Source organism: Zosterops lateralis (genome assembly GCF_965231275.1).
Source record: "Zosterops lateralis genome assembly, chromosome: 6".
Lineage (NCBI taxonomy): Eukaryota > Metazoa > Chordata > Aves > Passeriformes > Zosteropidae > Zosterops > Zosterops lateralis.
Window position 1 is genome coordinate 47,728,095 of NC_139761.1, and position 16,393 is coordinate 47,744,487.

The 16,393-nt window shown below is 38.4% G+C and overlaps 1 protein-coding gene across 1 annotated transcript in view; it reads left to right on the forward strand.

Annotated features, from left to right (window-relative positions):
* The window catches only part of KCNQ1 (potassium voltage-gated channel subfamily Q member 1), a gene marked incomplete at its 5' end in the record, with an annotated part of 329,667 nt that overhangs the window by 71,730 nt on the left and 241,544 nt on the right, over positions 1–16,393 (forward strand). The window contains 4 exons of the mRNA XM_083864290.1: positions 5,914–6,040; positions 7,750–7,828; positions 8,745–8,841; positions 9,393–9,533. Of these exons, the coding sequence (XP_083720416.1) occupies positions 5,914–6,040; positions 7,750–7,828; positions 8,745–8,841; positions 9,393–9,533 (444 nt within the window). The remainder of the gene's footprint in view (positions 1–5,913; positions 6,041–7,749; positions 7,829–8,744; positions 8,842–9,392; positions 9,534–16,393) is intronic.

Here is a 16,393-nt window from a genome sequence, read left to right on the forward strand (position 1 = left end):
GGCTTTAAACATTTTTTAAATACACAGCATTATTTGTTTTCCTCTGAAAAGATGTAATTTACAAGCTCTTTAGAAGTGAGGAGGTTAAGTAGGGGGGGAAAAAAATCTCCAGTTCTAAATAGCACTTTTAAGACTTACTGTTGCTCAGTAAGTGTTTATATATATGAGAAACCATTTGTCTTTCTATTTTTGCTCTTTGTACTTCATCAAGTTGGGATTTTTACTTTATTGAGTCTTTGTGTGCTTGCCTAGGCCATCTGATTTTGCTGTTCTATGTATCTTAGAAAGCACAGTACAGCTTTCAGGAAAAAAATCCTGCCTTTCTCAATAGAACAAAGAGGGGCCTCTCTATACAAAGTGGGTGAGATTAGAAGAAACAGTTGCCTTCGCTGCTGTTAATTTGCATACCCTGCTCGGGCTATACAGAAGTGCTGTCTGAAGCATTTTGCAAGCCCTGATGTGTCAGGTGAACAGTGTGCTGAGAAGTGGACTCCAGCTCTCTCTGAATTGCCACATAGTCTGTAGTGTTTGGGTTTTGTGCACTGCCCTTCTGTCAGTGCAAATGCAACCTATTGGCACAAAGATGATCAGAGGGCTGGAGCACCTCTCCTGAAAAGACAAGACCGAGAGCTGGGATTGTTCAGCCTGGAGAAGAGAAAGCTCTGGGAAGACCCTACAGCACTTTCCAGCACCTAAAGGAGGCTACAAGAAAGCTGGAGAGGACTTTTTACAAGTGGACAGGACAAGGGCTTCAAACTGAAAGGTGCAAGTTTAGATCAGATATTAGGAATAAATTCTTTATTGTGAGGGTGGTGAGGCACTGGAACAGGTTGCCCAGAGAAATTGTGGATTCCTCATCCCTGGAAGTGTACAAGGCCAGGTTGGATGGGGCTTTTGAGCAATCTGATCTAGTGGAAAATTCCCTGCCCATGGCAGGGGTTTGGAGCTAGATGATCTTTAAGGTTTATTCCAACTCAAACATTCTAAGAATCTGTGATTGCTCTAAATCCTTCTGCTTTTTTTTTTTTTTTTTTTTTTTTTTTTTTTTTTTTTTTTTTTTTTTTTTTTTTTTTTTTTACCTTTGAGGAGTAGAGATGCTGTATCCCTGCTGGTTAAGATGCTCAGCCTGTTTGTTGTCCAATCCAGCTGCACAGCCCTTGACTGATGGCAAGTGTCCCCTTTGCCACCTTACATTAGCCTCAGCAGATCTGTTGTCCTCTCTCTTGGCTCCTGCTTGTCATGGTTCTGAAAAAGCTTGTGGCACTGTCCTCACTCCACTACTGCTGCCTGAGACTGTGAGGTGGTTCCACTTTACTGCTCTGTAGCATCAATATTCCATTGCCTTGGCTAAAAAATAGGTTTCAGTGCAAGTAGTGCCACAGGAATCTTACAGCTGAAGTAATGGTTGTTGGCATGCAATCTCTATATAAGCTACATGAGGGATTATTTTATTGTTTAATGAAATTCACGGGAACTTTATCATCCTTGAAGCCAGATTTCATAGAATTGTGGGAATTAATGATTTCTCTCTCCTATGAGGGTAATGTAATAGAACCTGTGATATGGCGGACGTGGGTAAAAATTGTATTCTCAGTGAAATACTGAGATGGGAGGAAATTATTCAGTACAAGAAATGTGTGCTTATGAGTCTTAGAGCTCTTATCTTCCTGTGCCTGTCATCTCTCCTTCCTCTTAGGGCAGACACCTCTATGGGAGATGCAATAAGCTGTATGTAGTCTTCAGTTTAGCCAGTCAGAATAACATAATGGTATGCCTCCTTCCTCCTAGAATGTGTGTTTTACCTCTTATGTTTATGGAGTGAATTGAAAAAAGTCTGGAGTCCGAGTAAAGTAATTTTTGTTCATAATAGATTTCAGATTACCTCATCTAGCCCTCCCACATCAAATGGTTGCCTGAACGTCTGTGATACTCCACAGCCACTTACAATTTTGAGGTCTATGGGCAGAGCCTCATGCAATATATTCTCAATACAGATGCATTCTTAGCCTCCAGAGACAAGTTCTGTATCTGTTAAAAGGCTGATGTTTTGGTGTCATGATCCATTTTTTGTTGTTTTTTTTTTTTTTTTTTGTGGTCTTCTCTCCCCCCACCCCAAGTTATTAATCTAATATCTTAAAAACATCTCTTTCAGTTAAGTTTTAGGACCCTGCAATTCCTTTTGGAGTTGCTACTGTACTTCATTTCACAATGCAGTTATTGGATGCCTCCTATCAGAGGACTGTAGCTCTTTCAGTCCAGTGGGGATCAAGAAGTAAAGGAAGGGCTTTTCAAGATGCATTTATTAGCAAAATACCCTGGGAACTCTGGAGGTATGGACCGTACTAGAAGATAGCATGGATATATTTGTTTTTACACAAATATACACGGGCAACTATGTTTTTATTGATCCTGCCTACATTCCTTCATTGGATGGTGAGAGCAGTACTGTAACCAGTTGAAGTTATGCCATATTTTGCTTGCCCGTGGCTGAGAAGGCATGAAAATGGCACTATGCATGTGCCTGGGCTGAAAGGAAGGATGGCAGACGTGAGGGTACCATGTAGGAATCAATAATTAAAGAGAAAAAAGTAATTTTTCTTTAAGTGAGACAGCCCCTGTATGCCCGTAGTGTGAATGTTCATGACTGTCACATCTTAGAGGGCTCTTTATGCCATGTCAGTTTTTAATCTCAGTTGTATTTCTGCTTTCACCTTGTAGAAAGAAAATTGCTATTAAGTTACATTGGGTTGAATGGGTCCTTGCACAGTGTAGTTCTTGTGTGTGCGTAATTTTAACTAAGAAAACTGCTTGACTGAGCTTTAATTCCCATGCTGACTCGTGTTTTTTCAGGCAGTTATTTTCTTCTAGTGCATGTAAATTTCATGTTAGGCTGTTAATCAGAAAAATACAGGGAATGTTTTAGTAGCTCAGGAGAACATAATTTTCTAATGTACTTTTTTTTTTTTTCCTGCAAGTTTCTGGCCACTAATACAAGAGTGCACAGACAGAAATTCATCGGCCTCCCCCACCCCCAGGAGACTACTTATTAGATTTATGCAACACAAGATATTAAAAACACTTTTGTCTGTCACACAGCCACGGGCAGGGGAGGGGGAATTTGCCAGTTGCTAATGGATACCTGGCGTTTTTGTGTATGACCATGAAGAACAGCTTGTGCACTTTCACCCCCGATGTTCCCTGAATAACTTGGGTCTCATTTAGGTCAATAAGCCTTTATCAAAACGTCAGGAGTGAAAAATGTGTCTTGGTGTAAGCCGACTGGTCGTTCCCTCCAGTCAGCGGAGTCTATAGGACAATCAATGTTCCCTGAGCTTGTCTGCATGTCACGCAAAGAGCTGGGTGACAGTAACCATTGAGTGCGTGTCTGTCCCATTGTCTTTGGGACAGCCCCCATTTGCATACTTGCCGGTGTGCCTGTTAGCCAATGAACCATGGAGGGGCTTTAGGGAGCATACAAGCACAGCTCCCATGCAAATCCCCTGCGTGGAGAACGCTCGCTGCTTTAATGCACAATCCCGGCTTTCTCTTCCTACCTTCCTCCTGTGAAACTGAGACTGTGATCCTGACAGGGCCCTGGTGCCTGGTCATGGTGCTGTTTGTAGCCCCATTGTGCTAAAACATGTTTTTTTCTTTCCTTACCAAGGTCACTTGTTTCCTTCTTTTGCTTTTAGTAATTGCTTTTTGGGGCTATCTGAACAGTTTTATCTGTGCTATCACACATGATGTGAAGCCATATATCCCTTCCTCAGATGAGCTATTTTCAATGAAGGACAGTTTTTGCTCCCTGTGTGGTTGGAATTGTCTTTGTAAAGGGAGTTTCCTCCATGGTACTGATGAAAGGAAATGAACTAGTTCTCTCTGTAATGAAGAACACTTGGATATTAGGGTTTATTGACTGAGTCTGTGAAAGGAATACAATCACCTGATCAGAGAAGATTTCCTCCGGTCACATTTTCTGTGACAATTCCACAGCGCCTCATGTCGAGCAGAGCTCATAATTTTTCCCATTTAGTTTTGGTTCATAAGTGATGTTAGACATTTCATAAATGGAGAACTTTATTGCAGTTGAAGCTTCTGTCATAAGACACAGGCTTTCCTTAAAGCATCTGAAAGAGCAGATGCGCTTTCTTTCAATTTATGATGTTCATTATATCTTTAATTTATTGGAAAACATTTAATAATAGTTCAGTTTTAAAGAAAAAAATGGTGGTGGAGGGTTCTGGTGGATCCTTTCAGATGAAGCTCTAGAAGAGATTCTTGGCTGGATTGAAGGGTCTGAGCTTTATATTTATTTCAACCAATGCTCTGGATAGTTCTATTATATCTTAAAAACCTACCTTGAATACAAGTGACTATAAACAATTGTGGAAGCTGTTCTACTGCATCTGACATCTTGCATAGGTTATGAGACATCAAAATTAAGGGAAAGAGTCCTGGCTCATGTTCTACCAGCTTTGCTAGAAATGTCACAAAGTTGAACTTCAACACTTTCTTTTCCTGAGATGAATAGGTTTTTTTATGCCATCAAGATGTTTTAGAGCTACACAAATATTACAGCAAAGTCAACTGATGCCTAACCCTTTCCCTGTTATTTTTACTATATACAGCCATATTATTTTGCTCAGTATTCAGGGCAATGTCCCATGCATTTTTGAAAGCGATAATGATTCCCATTCATGTTGACTAAACTAGGGCTGCATCCTGGCTATTTCGGTTAATTAAAAAAATAATCATAGGTTCCATCTTGAGTCCCATTTGCCAGTTTGTTATGCAAAACAGCAGTGAACCCTGCAGACATATGAGAGGGCTGGATAGAATGTTCAACAGCATGTTGTGTTCTCTGCAGTTGCTCTTTATGTGAAATTACACTTTGAAATGAGGAGTTCATTCTCTTAATCTGCACTAACCTGTGTAACCCTGACATCTTGAGACTGGTTTCTCAGCTGCACTCTTACGTTATGCCATGTGCTGTGTTTTCAACGACAAGCCACTCTTACCATTTCAATAAGTAGATTTTGTTGTTGGCTCTGGTGGAGAAGGTGGCCATTTATTAATTGAGTTGGCCAATAAGGAAGGATTGCAGCACCCTGATCCTCAAGGAAACTATGCTGGGTATGCCATGCTTATCTAGTCTGTAGAAAACCAAGGTTTATCTGCACGTTGATGACATTCCAAATAGGACCTAACTAGACAACAAGAATATCAGGTGTATTTGACATCTGTCACCTTGGAGGCAGTTCCAGAGTCATACCTTAATATAGGCGAGTGGTTTATAAGTAGTTTGGTACCAGCAGTGCTGCAGGACTAGATCTCTGTTTCTGCTGAAGTCCCTAAATGCTGACAAGAGGATGGGAAAGGCGTGTTAAATAGGTCACTTTGTCTTCAGTGTACCTGGAGACTGACACATTGGTGATGGATACTAGAAATGTTTTTTCAATCCATGTGAGCTTAAAGGAAGACTGAGAAAGTATAAATAAAGGGGAAGTTAACCTGATCTGGTAAATGATACACGAAGCACACCTCTTCCTGAAATGAAATAAGCTAGCAAAGCGCTCATCTTCTAAATACAGACTCTGCTTGTTTTCTTTGGCTCAGCCAGGAAACCTTTTGTTTGAATTAGACCAAGTGAATTGCACAGAATGGTTTTCAGTTTTTCTATGTGTAGACAAGCCAAACTGCATGCAATGAGTATTTCAATTTGCTCCTAATATTTTTCTTTTTCTACTCTTACAGGTTTTTCTATTTTACTTCAGATCATTTTTGGTATAGTTGATATATTTGTCACCTTCCTAATTTTGCATTTTATTTATTGCTTTCTAATACATTCTGAAGAGAGATGAAAGACATATATAGAGTAGATAATTAACCTAGTTCCCTGTGTGTTTCTTTTAGGAAATTGTATTAGTGGTATTCTTTGGAACAGAATATGTGGTTCGGCTATGGTCGGCAGGATGCCGCAGTAAATATGTTGGAGTATGGGGAAGGCTTCGTTTTGCTAGGAAGCCCATTTCAATCATTGGTGAGTATGCAAAGCTTGCAGAGCTGATGTAAGCAATGAATAAAACTTACCCTAAAGATTTTTAGAAGTCGGATTTCTGCAGCAGTTGAAGCCAGGTTAGAGCAAGAGCTCTTGTCATTAGCGTGAACGTAGATCTGAATTTCCTTTCAGGAATTCGTGGCACTGTCATTTGAGAACAAGTGTAGCTTGGTTTGTTTTTCCAGAAGAGCAGAGTGTTTTCTTTTCAGAAGTGATCTTAAGCTTTGCCAGGAATAAGTCTTGGCCGTAGTCCTGTCTCCTGTGACCTGAGGATCCCAGACACTGTACAAGAGCTACAATTGTATTTTTTCAAAGATACTGAATAGCCTTTTTTTAATCCCCTCAGCAGCCATTTGACTAGTTTATTATGAGTTTATTTTGTACTCTAATTGAGCTGTGTGTTGCATGGTAGAGCACAATGGATGCACTGTAGTTGCTTTGTGTATCAGTTGAATTAAAATATGGTTTCAGTGATGCATTTGGAGCTGGACACCTCAAATCCCTTGGGATTCTATTGGCTTCCCAGAATGACTTCAGGGTTCTTGAAAATTACATCCAAATATTCCATATAATCATTGTTTTTTTAGAATGCTTGTCATTAACAGTTTCACAAAAGAAACTTAATCCAAAATCAATCTGTATTTTGTTAGCCAGCATTGAAAGAACTGTGTAATGACCCTTGTCCTGTACTTAAATACTTGAAATATAAATGGACTAAATAAATCAGATGTTGGAAGAGGAGTATTGTTATGGAAGAATAGTAATTCTTGTTCTGTGACATAGATTTTTCCACTACTCAGAAACATTATATGTTGTTGAGTCCAGGACATCAGTTTTCATAAACTATAGTTTTGCTGAATGTAAATGACAAAGTCTTGTACCTGGGAATTTTTACAATTATAAAATAGTTTGATTTAGCTCTTCTGTGCATCCATATATATATATATATATTTGTAGCAACTGCATCTCAGGTGTGACTGCAGCTATAAAAAGACTTTGACTGCATCTTTGCGCTCTGGCCATGATCCCTTTCTCTCGAGTGCTAGAACACTAAGCATTCTGAAACATCATCCAAATTAATTCAGTTTGGAAAGCAAAATGCAGTTCTGCTTCCCCAGATATGGATCAAGAACTACTTAATACTCCATAATACAGAGTTCCTTTCCAAAATTTAGTAGGCCAGAGGCACGTAGATTTAGAGTATAGTGCTGATTGACTTAAACTAAATTAGACTCATACCCTAATTCAAGTTTTCTCTTCCTTTTGGACCTGGACAGATGAAATGATAGCAAGACAATTTTCTTACATATGAAAGAAACCTCAAAAATCTCTGTCAATTAAAATCCTGTCTAAGCAGGAGAGAAAATAAGAATTGGTGAAGAGAGAATAGATGGAAACTGCTGAAATTCCTCCTGGGTTAAAGCTAATAAGTATTCCAGGCTGCTTGACAGTAACTCCTCATTCATCTAGACTGTGGCCAGCTTGGACCCATCTCAGTACAACCATCATATTACATGATGAATATTTTTTTTTACATGCCACAATTGAGATGTCTTGGTATATAAACAAAAATATTAATTAGGAATGACTGTTCAACTTGTTAAAGTAATATGGTTTTTGGTTCTAGGGGTCTTGCTGAAGTATTGCAAGAAGCCGCTAATTAATTTTCTCAATTGACTTTTATTTTCCAGATTTAATTGTAGTTGTTGCCTCCATGATAGTTCTTTGTGTGGGCTCTAAAGGTCAAGTCTTTGCAACCTCTGCTATCAGGTAATTATGTGCAATCAAAGGAAGTAGTGCTATCTGAGCAATGTGGCATTTCCTCTTTTTTTTTTTAAATTTACCTCCTGTTTCAATGCTTGCAGGAGCAAATGAGTCACTGCCCAGTGTCATGTAATAGAGCAAATCACTGATCATGTGTTGCTGATCCCATAAAATGTAGGGGAGATAAAATTTTGTTGTAATGCTTTTATGGCTAGTGAGGATAGAGAAGCTACCCCCTTTTCCCCAACTAGGTGGGTTCTGCCCAAATCCTGGTTTAGTTTCTTAGCTCAGTTTTATAGCAACTTTTTGATGCTTCATATCTCTGACATCTTCAAGCTGCCTTTTCATAAAATGTCTGTGGTTGTGAATTCCTGATGGACTGAACCCACCTTGTGCTCAGGAAGGTCACACCACTTGGTTTTCCTGGAATGAATGGGTGTCAGTGTGCTTTGCTATTCACACTAGCTGCAGCCATGATCCAGAATTGCAGTGACTCCCATAAAAAGAATATTTTAAAATATTATTGGACTGTCTGGTTCAAATTACCTATGAAATTCCTCAAAGATACAGAAATCAGATCTTCAGTTAGCTGGTTCCGTGTTTTGTTGCCCGTCCTGGTGAGCAGGTCAAACATGAGTTGATGAATGATTTGTAGAGCATTTACAGTTTGTGTCCAAAATTCCCGGATCCTTGAGTTATCCTTACTAGCCATTTTCTTCCCTTGGACAATCTCCTCAGACTGTCTTCATAACAAGCAAGAAGAAAGATGGGTGAGAGTGGAGTGAAAAGACATGCTGCTAAGTCTAACATAAAATACTCTGTGGCTCTAAAACTGTCCTTCGGAAGCCAGAGTTCCCTTTTCCACCTCTGTTTATTCTCTTGTGTGTTTGGTCCCTTCATTAATTTGAAAATCCTGTTCCAGGGGCATCCGTTTCCTGCAGATTTTGCGGATGCTGCACGTTGACCGTCAGGGGGGCACCTGGAGGCTGCTGGGATCAGTGGTGTTCATACACAGACAGGTAAGTTTGGGCAGGCTGGACAATGCCACAGCTGATGCCAAAGCCTTTATATTTGTTCTGGGTTGACAGAACAGCATACATTCATACCTGCTGCTATCACTTACATTTAGTGTGGAGGCAGGTAGTCATTTATTGTAATTGAGTGTGGTTGTTCTGCCTTGTATTCACTACCACCCTGGCAAATTTTGACTCGTAGTTGGACTCAACAACAGAAAATGAGACTTCTGAAAACTAGTCCGAATAGTTGCTAAAATATGTATCTGAATTCCAGTGTTGTTTTGAGTCTGGCACTGTTTGAAATAGTTACCCAACTACTTTTTGGTGGCCAGAAGGTTAATGAGGCCTCTGTGACGAGGTTGTTTTTACTCAGTGTTCTCTGTGGAGCTCAGTGGATTTCTTTGTTAATTTGCACAGCCAACACTCAGTGTCAATATTTTTTAATTGCTGAAATTGCATTTTTCTCTTCCAGTTATCCTTTATAACCAGTCAGTGTTAGGAAATTTAAGTGTCTTAATGAGATCATAATACCATTATTTTGATTCTCTTTGCAGGAACTGATAACTACACTCTACATTGGATTTCTGGGCCTGATCTTTTCTTCTTATTTTGTGTACCTGGCTGAGAAAGATGCTGTAAATGATTCTGGAGAAACAGAGTTTGGCAGCTATGCAGATGCCCTGTGGTGGGGAGTAGTAAGTATAGCAATTTTCACATGTTAATACTGTCTGATGCGGAGTAAAATTCAGGCAAACATGGAGTAAGAGCAGCACTTTGAAACAGCTTCAATACACTTTCTGGTTTTGTAATTCTGTGACACTGCAAAAATACTGTAGAAGATCAGTAATATTATTTGGTGTTTACAGTCTTATGTGATCTAAAGTGATCACATTACATTGAAAAAATGTAGAAACACATGTTCTATTTCTTTATCCTGTTTTCCCTACAATGATTATTTCTTGCTGCCTTTGTTATGGTAGTGTTCAGCTGTCTAAGATGGTTAAGAGTCTTGCTAAATCAGGGCTAGTTTTTTGAGGAAGGGGATAGTGTTTAGGTTTTCTTTGTCCATCTTTTTGTCAGGTTAGGTTTTATTCCTTAAAACAGTTATCTATGTTTTGCAAGTTGACCTGTGACTGTAATTCCCAGTTTATTCAGAATGGACTAATTCTGGAGCAAGAGATATCTAAGATAGATAGAAAATTCAGGCACAAGACTCTTGTAAGGTGGTTCTATTGCTTTGGGAGCCACTTAGTGTCTTTACGCAGCATTTGTCTGTGTTAGACTATAACCATCTTGTTTAAAGAATTTTCAGCTTTTCTAAGGTGCTACAACTTTGGTGTAGATGTGTCTTTAGTTCTGGTAGTAAAGTTCTCCTTTATTGGTATTACTAGTGACAGTTGTCTCTTTTTTTATTATATGCACTTACTAGTGTGGGAGCTCTATTCTGGGATTATATTTTCATGACATTTTAAATTTCTTGCTTCTGCTAGTAACTACTCCCTCTTTCGTTCTCATATGTTACAAATACTAGGTTGGCAGTTTTATTCTGGGATTTCCCATCTGTAATTGTTCTCATTTCTGTTTCCTATTGCAGTTCAAAGAAAGGTATTTTTGGAAGCCATTTTTCCTTGTCATTAGCACTCAAGCAATGGCTTTTTTAATCTACTTTAATTCTATTATCTTAATCAAACAAGCTGTCATCAGTAAGTGCTGCACATCTCTTTGAAATGCCCAGACATCACTGATAACATACTTGCACTTTCAAAATGTGCTGATCTGCTAGAGCTTTCTCTTTACTGCTTTAAATCAAAAGACATTGTTCCTCTCTTTTTTGGTTAAAAATAATACTAACTAATTAGTCTTCTGTATAGTAGTGATAGGACTAACATCTCCATTTCACTAATAAAATACATATATGTATTTAAGAATATATATAAGGAAATATTTTGAATAAAGCTGTTTGTGTGTGTGCTTATATAGCCTTCTCTTTACAAACTATCACTTGCTGTTTCATGAAGGAAAGATCTATTGATGAGGAAATCCACTGCAGGTCTGCTGGTGCCGAAATGCATATGCAGCCCTTTTTGAATACAACAGGTTTTGTTTTGTTGTATTGTTTTGCTGCTATGATCTGCTGTAGAATTCTTTCTTCTTGCTGTCTGCCATGGTTAAATACAGGCTTTCTTAGGACCAGAAGACTTACTGTGTAGCACAAGAAAGTGGCTTTCTGTCAAGTAGCTTTTTTCAATGCTTTCATGTCATTATGGCATTTTTATTTTCCACTACAGTGGTCAGATGACTCAGTAATTAACAGTGGCAGATGTAGCTGCATTTAAAAACACATGCTGTCATTGGCGTTGCCATTAAAAACTGAGTATGTGACAGACCAGATTGGCTTACTGAAAATACAGTAAAACCTCCCATAGAACCAACACGATCTGTCAGGATATTGAAATATTCTCCTTTCAGGGAATTATTGTTCAGTTAATGGGCATGCCAGTTACTTTGTCTTTCTAATTACAATAAACTTATTTAATCAATATATTTAATTATGATAATATTTTTTCTGTGTTATGACTTCTATTGTGTTGCAACATGCCACGTGAAATGCAAGACTGCATTCAACAAACAGAGAATAATGTCATTTCTTTAGTATTGAAGTAGAATTAGGTATCCTTGTTCGGTTCTAATGCACTTCCACTAACTGCTAAAAGGATTTAACAGAACAAAACTGAGATGGATTCAGGTCTATCCATTTCTGATTTCTTGATAGGGTAATATTCTTCATTCTTTTTGCTAGGAAAAAGCCCTGTAAAGTTAGGACAGAGAAGAAGTTAGCCCAGAGAAGCTGTGGATGTTCCATCCCTGCAAGTGTTAAAGGCCAGGCTGGATGGGGCTCTGAGCAACCTGGGATAGTGGAAGGTGTCCCTGCCTATTTCATGGGGTTGGAACTAGGTGGTCTTTAAGGTTTCTTCCAACCCCAACCATTCTATGATACTATGAATAGCTGGCAAGTCACAAGGATTCTCTTAATGAAGGTCTCAAACTCAGACAAAAGCCTTCTCAAGTATTAGATCTTGAAAGTTTTGGTTACGTTTTGTCAGAATTTTCTGAATTGCTTAAACACCACAAATTCTGGTCAGTGAAAACCTGTTTTGAGCTGAACCTGCAGAAGAGGATAATTCACAGCACCTGTCTCAGACACCATCATAAATAAGTGCTCTCTTCTCTGAAAGTGCACTTACCTGACACAGTAGAGAATGCTTCAGAAAGTCCTTGACAGTGTTTTCACACCCCTTTTCTCACTCTCCAGCACTGTGCTTTTTTATCTCAGTCTATGTGTACACTGCTAAGCAAGTTCTTTGGGCAACAGTGACAGAATATGTAATATAGATAAAGTAAGCCATGTAAAAGGTCTGTGTTACCACAACTAAACTGCATCTGGAGTTGGGTACTCTCATATTGCTGTGCTTTGCTGACTATAGGCACACCCCTAGGGCACATAACTTGTAGTTAAATGTTCTTCATTGTTGTTATTTATAAGTCTATATTGGTTTTTTATTTTCATATTTAAATTTGCCTCCTGGGCTTCATTTGAATTTCCTTGAGAACTCTGGACTGTAGCTATTTGCCATGTCAGTTGTGTGCTTCTTGAAGAAATCTAAAGTTACCTTACAGCATAAAGAGTTGTCTATATTATTGCTGCTTTTGAATCCAGTGCAAGCTGTATAAATTCTGCCAGTGGCAGGATATCTGTACGTCTTTCAAAAATAGGTTTAGTCTTAGCAAGTAAAATAAATGTAATGTGGTGCATCTTTTAGTTCTCTAGTCCCAGTGTTCAAAATTAGTCTGCTTTTATTGTCTGTTAAAGACAAATAAAGACTATTTAAAGACTTAATATAGATTCAAGACCAATAAAACCAGGAAAATATTAAAAATAGAATTTAAAAAATGGACACTTAAAAAAATAAGATAAATGTTCTCATTGAATCTGTCAGAGATGACCACCTTCAGAAAGAGTTACCTGCTCACTGTCTCTGGAGGTTTTGTGGGTTTTAGTGTTTACTTGTGGATTTTTCTTCTGTTGTTTTTTTTTTCTCCCCCTCCCTCTCTCCTTCAGCATTCATTTCAATCCCATTTCAGAGCAACTAAGAGGAGCTCTTCTTTTGATATCCACTGAATGATTTCCAACCTTTACTTTGGAACAAACATGCCTCAGAAAAACTGTGCTAACAGTCTCTTTGATCATGAACACTATTTCCAAGAGCAGTTATTGAATATGCCCATGCATGGATATTTCTCTGTGCCTTTTGCTTTGAATTGAAGCAAGCAGTTTTCTGCAAATAGCAGCTTTACTTGAGGGTTTTTTGTTCCTTTAATTATTACAACTTAGAAGAATGGCTTTTTCACTAAAGACCAGATTCAGCAAAACATTTAAAAGTTTGCTTACCCCTAAGCATGCACAAAACAATGTCCTGTTTAGCAAAGCCCATCAGTATGTGCTAAATGTAAATTGAAAATCAAAGTTGGGGGAAAGCTTTGCTGAGAAGTTATGGGAAATTCCACTCAAAACTGCACATGCATAAAACTTTTTCTAAATTAAAAGTAATCTGACTTAATTTATAAAATAGTTGCACATAATTTTTAAAAAATAGCTTCATGAAAAGTGGTCTTGTGGATCTTGTGTTGTTCAGAACCCTTTCCCCCATCTTCTCAATTAAAAAAGCTTTTGAGAACTGTACACTGATTTCAATGTTTGGCAGAAGGGGACATGTCATTTTTAGTTTCTAAGTGGTTTACAAGTGAAGTGTACGAACTATACACCTGTGACATCCTTTTTCAAAAAATATTCTGATTTTGGGGATTATGTGTTTGGATTTTTTTGTGGGTGAGTTGTTTAGTTTAGGCATTGTTGGAGTGGGGTTGAAAGATGAAGATATTTTTCAATGTTTTTTTGCAAGGCATCTCTTCCTTTTGCAGCTGCCTTCTCCTCTCTGAGCTTTAACTCCATGAGCAGCTCCAGCTACATTCTGTTCTCGCGCAATGAACTCTTAGGGGGTAGATGTGAAGAAACCTTTTAAAATTGTTACTTGCAAAGTTCAGATGTAGATATTGTTACATCTGGACATTCATGTATTTTGCAGCTGTTTAACTATCCAAATTTTCCCAGGTACACAGCAGGGATTTCATAGACAGAACATCCTTACTTACCTGATTAGTTTCCTAATTATTTTTCCTGATTAGTTTCAGGCTCACTTTAGCCTGATACAAGCTAAAATAAAATTCTTTCCCTACTTAGTCCTGATGAACATTACTATTTCTTCTTTCTGGGTGGCTTTTTGCTTCATATTCCCCCCTTCAGACTTTTGATGAATATTTAATAAGAACAACATTAGTCTTAATGCCTAAATCTGTGATGATTTTCATCAGATCGAAATTCTAAAATAGTCAATGGATGAATATGATTTTGTTCCTAATTAAAGCAATTGTTTTACAGGCTGCTTTTCAATGGAATTCAGTGTGAGCTCTTGTATCAATTTAATTTCATTATGACAACATGTTTACTATGCTAGAGTAGAAGTTGAGTCAGTATTTCCATTATAATATCCTCTTTTACCACTGTAAAATTAGTATTGTGCTCTTTAGGGAGTTTTAATCCAGCTGTAAAGAATGACTTAGGGCAGAAACTTGGCATGCAAGCTTTCAACAGCATATATTTTGGGGAAAAAAAAGAAAATGTAATTTCAGAATACAATGCATTTGTATGTAGATGGTTTGGAGTTATAGGGCAGAGGAAAAAGTTAACTGCACACTTTGATTTGCAACCCAATTTCCAAAATGTTTTTTTTTAAAAAAAACCAAACCTCCCAGACAACCATGACAGGGGAATACTTTTTTTTCTGTTACTGATGATTCATATAAACTGGTTCAGAAGGAAGGAGCAGGGATGTGGTGGGAAAGGGGAGGCAAATACTTAGATGTATGTGAATTCTTCTTCAGTTATACTTTGGTCAGCTCGGAAGCACCTATTTCTTTTCACATTTCTACTTAATGTGTGTATTTCAACATAATTTTAAGACTGTAACACAAAATAGTTGATAACAGTTTTCACTTACAAGGATTTATAATTTTTTTTCACAAACAGAAGCATAAACTGTTATTTTCTCTAATAATCTTTTTAAGAAGGCATTGGAGGCCATAACTTTCCCATAATTGCATTTCCTTTTTTATTCCATATTTTTGAAAGTGAAATTGCAATTTAGGATTTTTTTTCAAGCCACCCTCCCATGTAGGTAAGGAGAGATAGCATCACTGCTCTGTCCCTCACCAGGTCCTGAACTGAGGTGGCATTTTATTAACAATTTCAGGAACACAGGCAAAGGTGTTTGGGTAGTTAACTAACCCTTACAATGCTTCTGTGGGGTGGGAAACAGTTTTTGGGAAAAGGCTACGTTTTAAAAACTTGCGTTAAAAATTAAAAACTAATAGTTGCTTTGAGTATCAGCAGCCAGCAAGAAACTCACAACAAACATCACCACCTCAAGTGTCCCCTTATGTTGTGTTTGCCTGGCACACCATGACTTTGCTTAGAGGTTGGCCAAGTTCAGGACAAGGTGGGGGTGGCCTGTGTGTGTGACTGTGGGACCAACATCTGTGTCCTGGGCAGCTGCAGCCCACAGTGTCAGAAGAAACTCTGACCAGCCAAGAGCTGAGCTGTGCCTCAGCTGCTCGAGGGCTCCACGTGGTTTCCCATGCTCTGATTTCCTCTGGTTAGCCTTCCTCGAACTCGCAGATAAAAATCTCTCTAATTTACAAATTCAGAAATAGCTGGTGACATAGGTGAATTTAAATTGCTCTCAGATGCCAAATGTATCCTTCTGCTTCAAACAAATGCGTTCTTTCCTTGAGCTCATGCAAATAATGGCTTATTAAGCCTTGTTATGCTACATCACTGTGGTGGTAATCTTTACTTCAGTGTTCAGAAAGGCAAACTCAACAGATGTTTCCTGCATGTATGCTTTAAATTATCTGTTCCTGCTCTTAGTGTTTTATACAAATTGGTGATTCATTAGACTGTTTTCAGGGTCTTTACTGCATGGAAAATTTTCAGCTTCTCTTTCTATTTATACCGATGTTATCTCTAGGAGGCTTCATGCCTGACTGCAGTCACAGTGCCTGGTTACAGTGTGTGTGTGTGCTCTTTCCATGCAACAGCCCTGCAACATTCTCAGCAAACATCTCCTGCCCATAAACCAAATCACCAGTCCAGAACTGTTGGCAGCCTTTCCCCAAGGAAAGTGTGTGACATGAGAAGGCAACCCCTATCCCAGTGACTTCATATGCTGTACAGTTGCCTCAGCCATGAAGACTGGTTTTATTTTTGCAAGATTTTAAATGGGCATTTTGTTTTGATTCAGTTTCCTGAATTGTTTTTCCATTCATTATTCCATGGGGAAGCAAACCTGGAAGGAAGAGAACCTTCATTAGTGTCACAGGCTAACAGTGGGAGAATTAGGAATTCAACTAATGCTTCTTTGAAATAAATAAAAAAAGA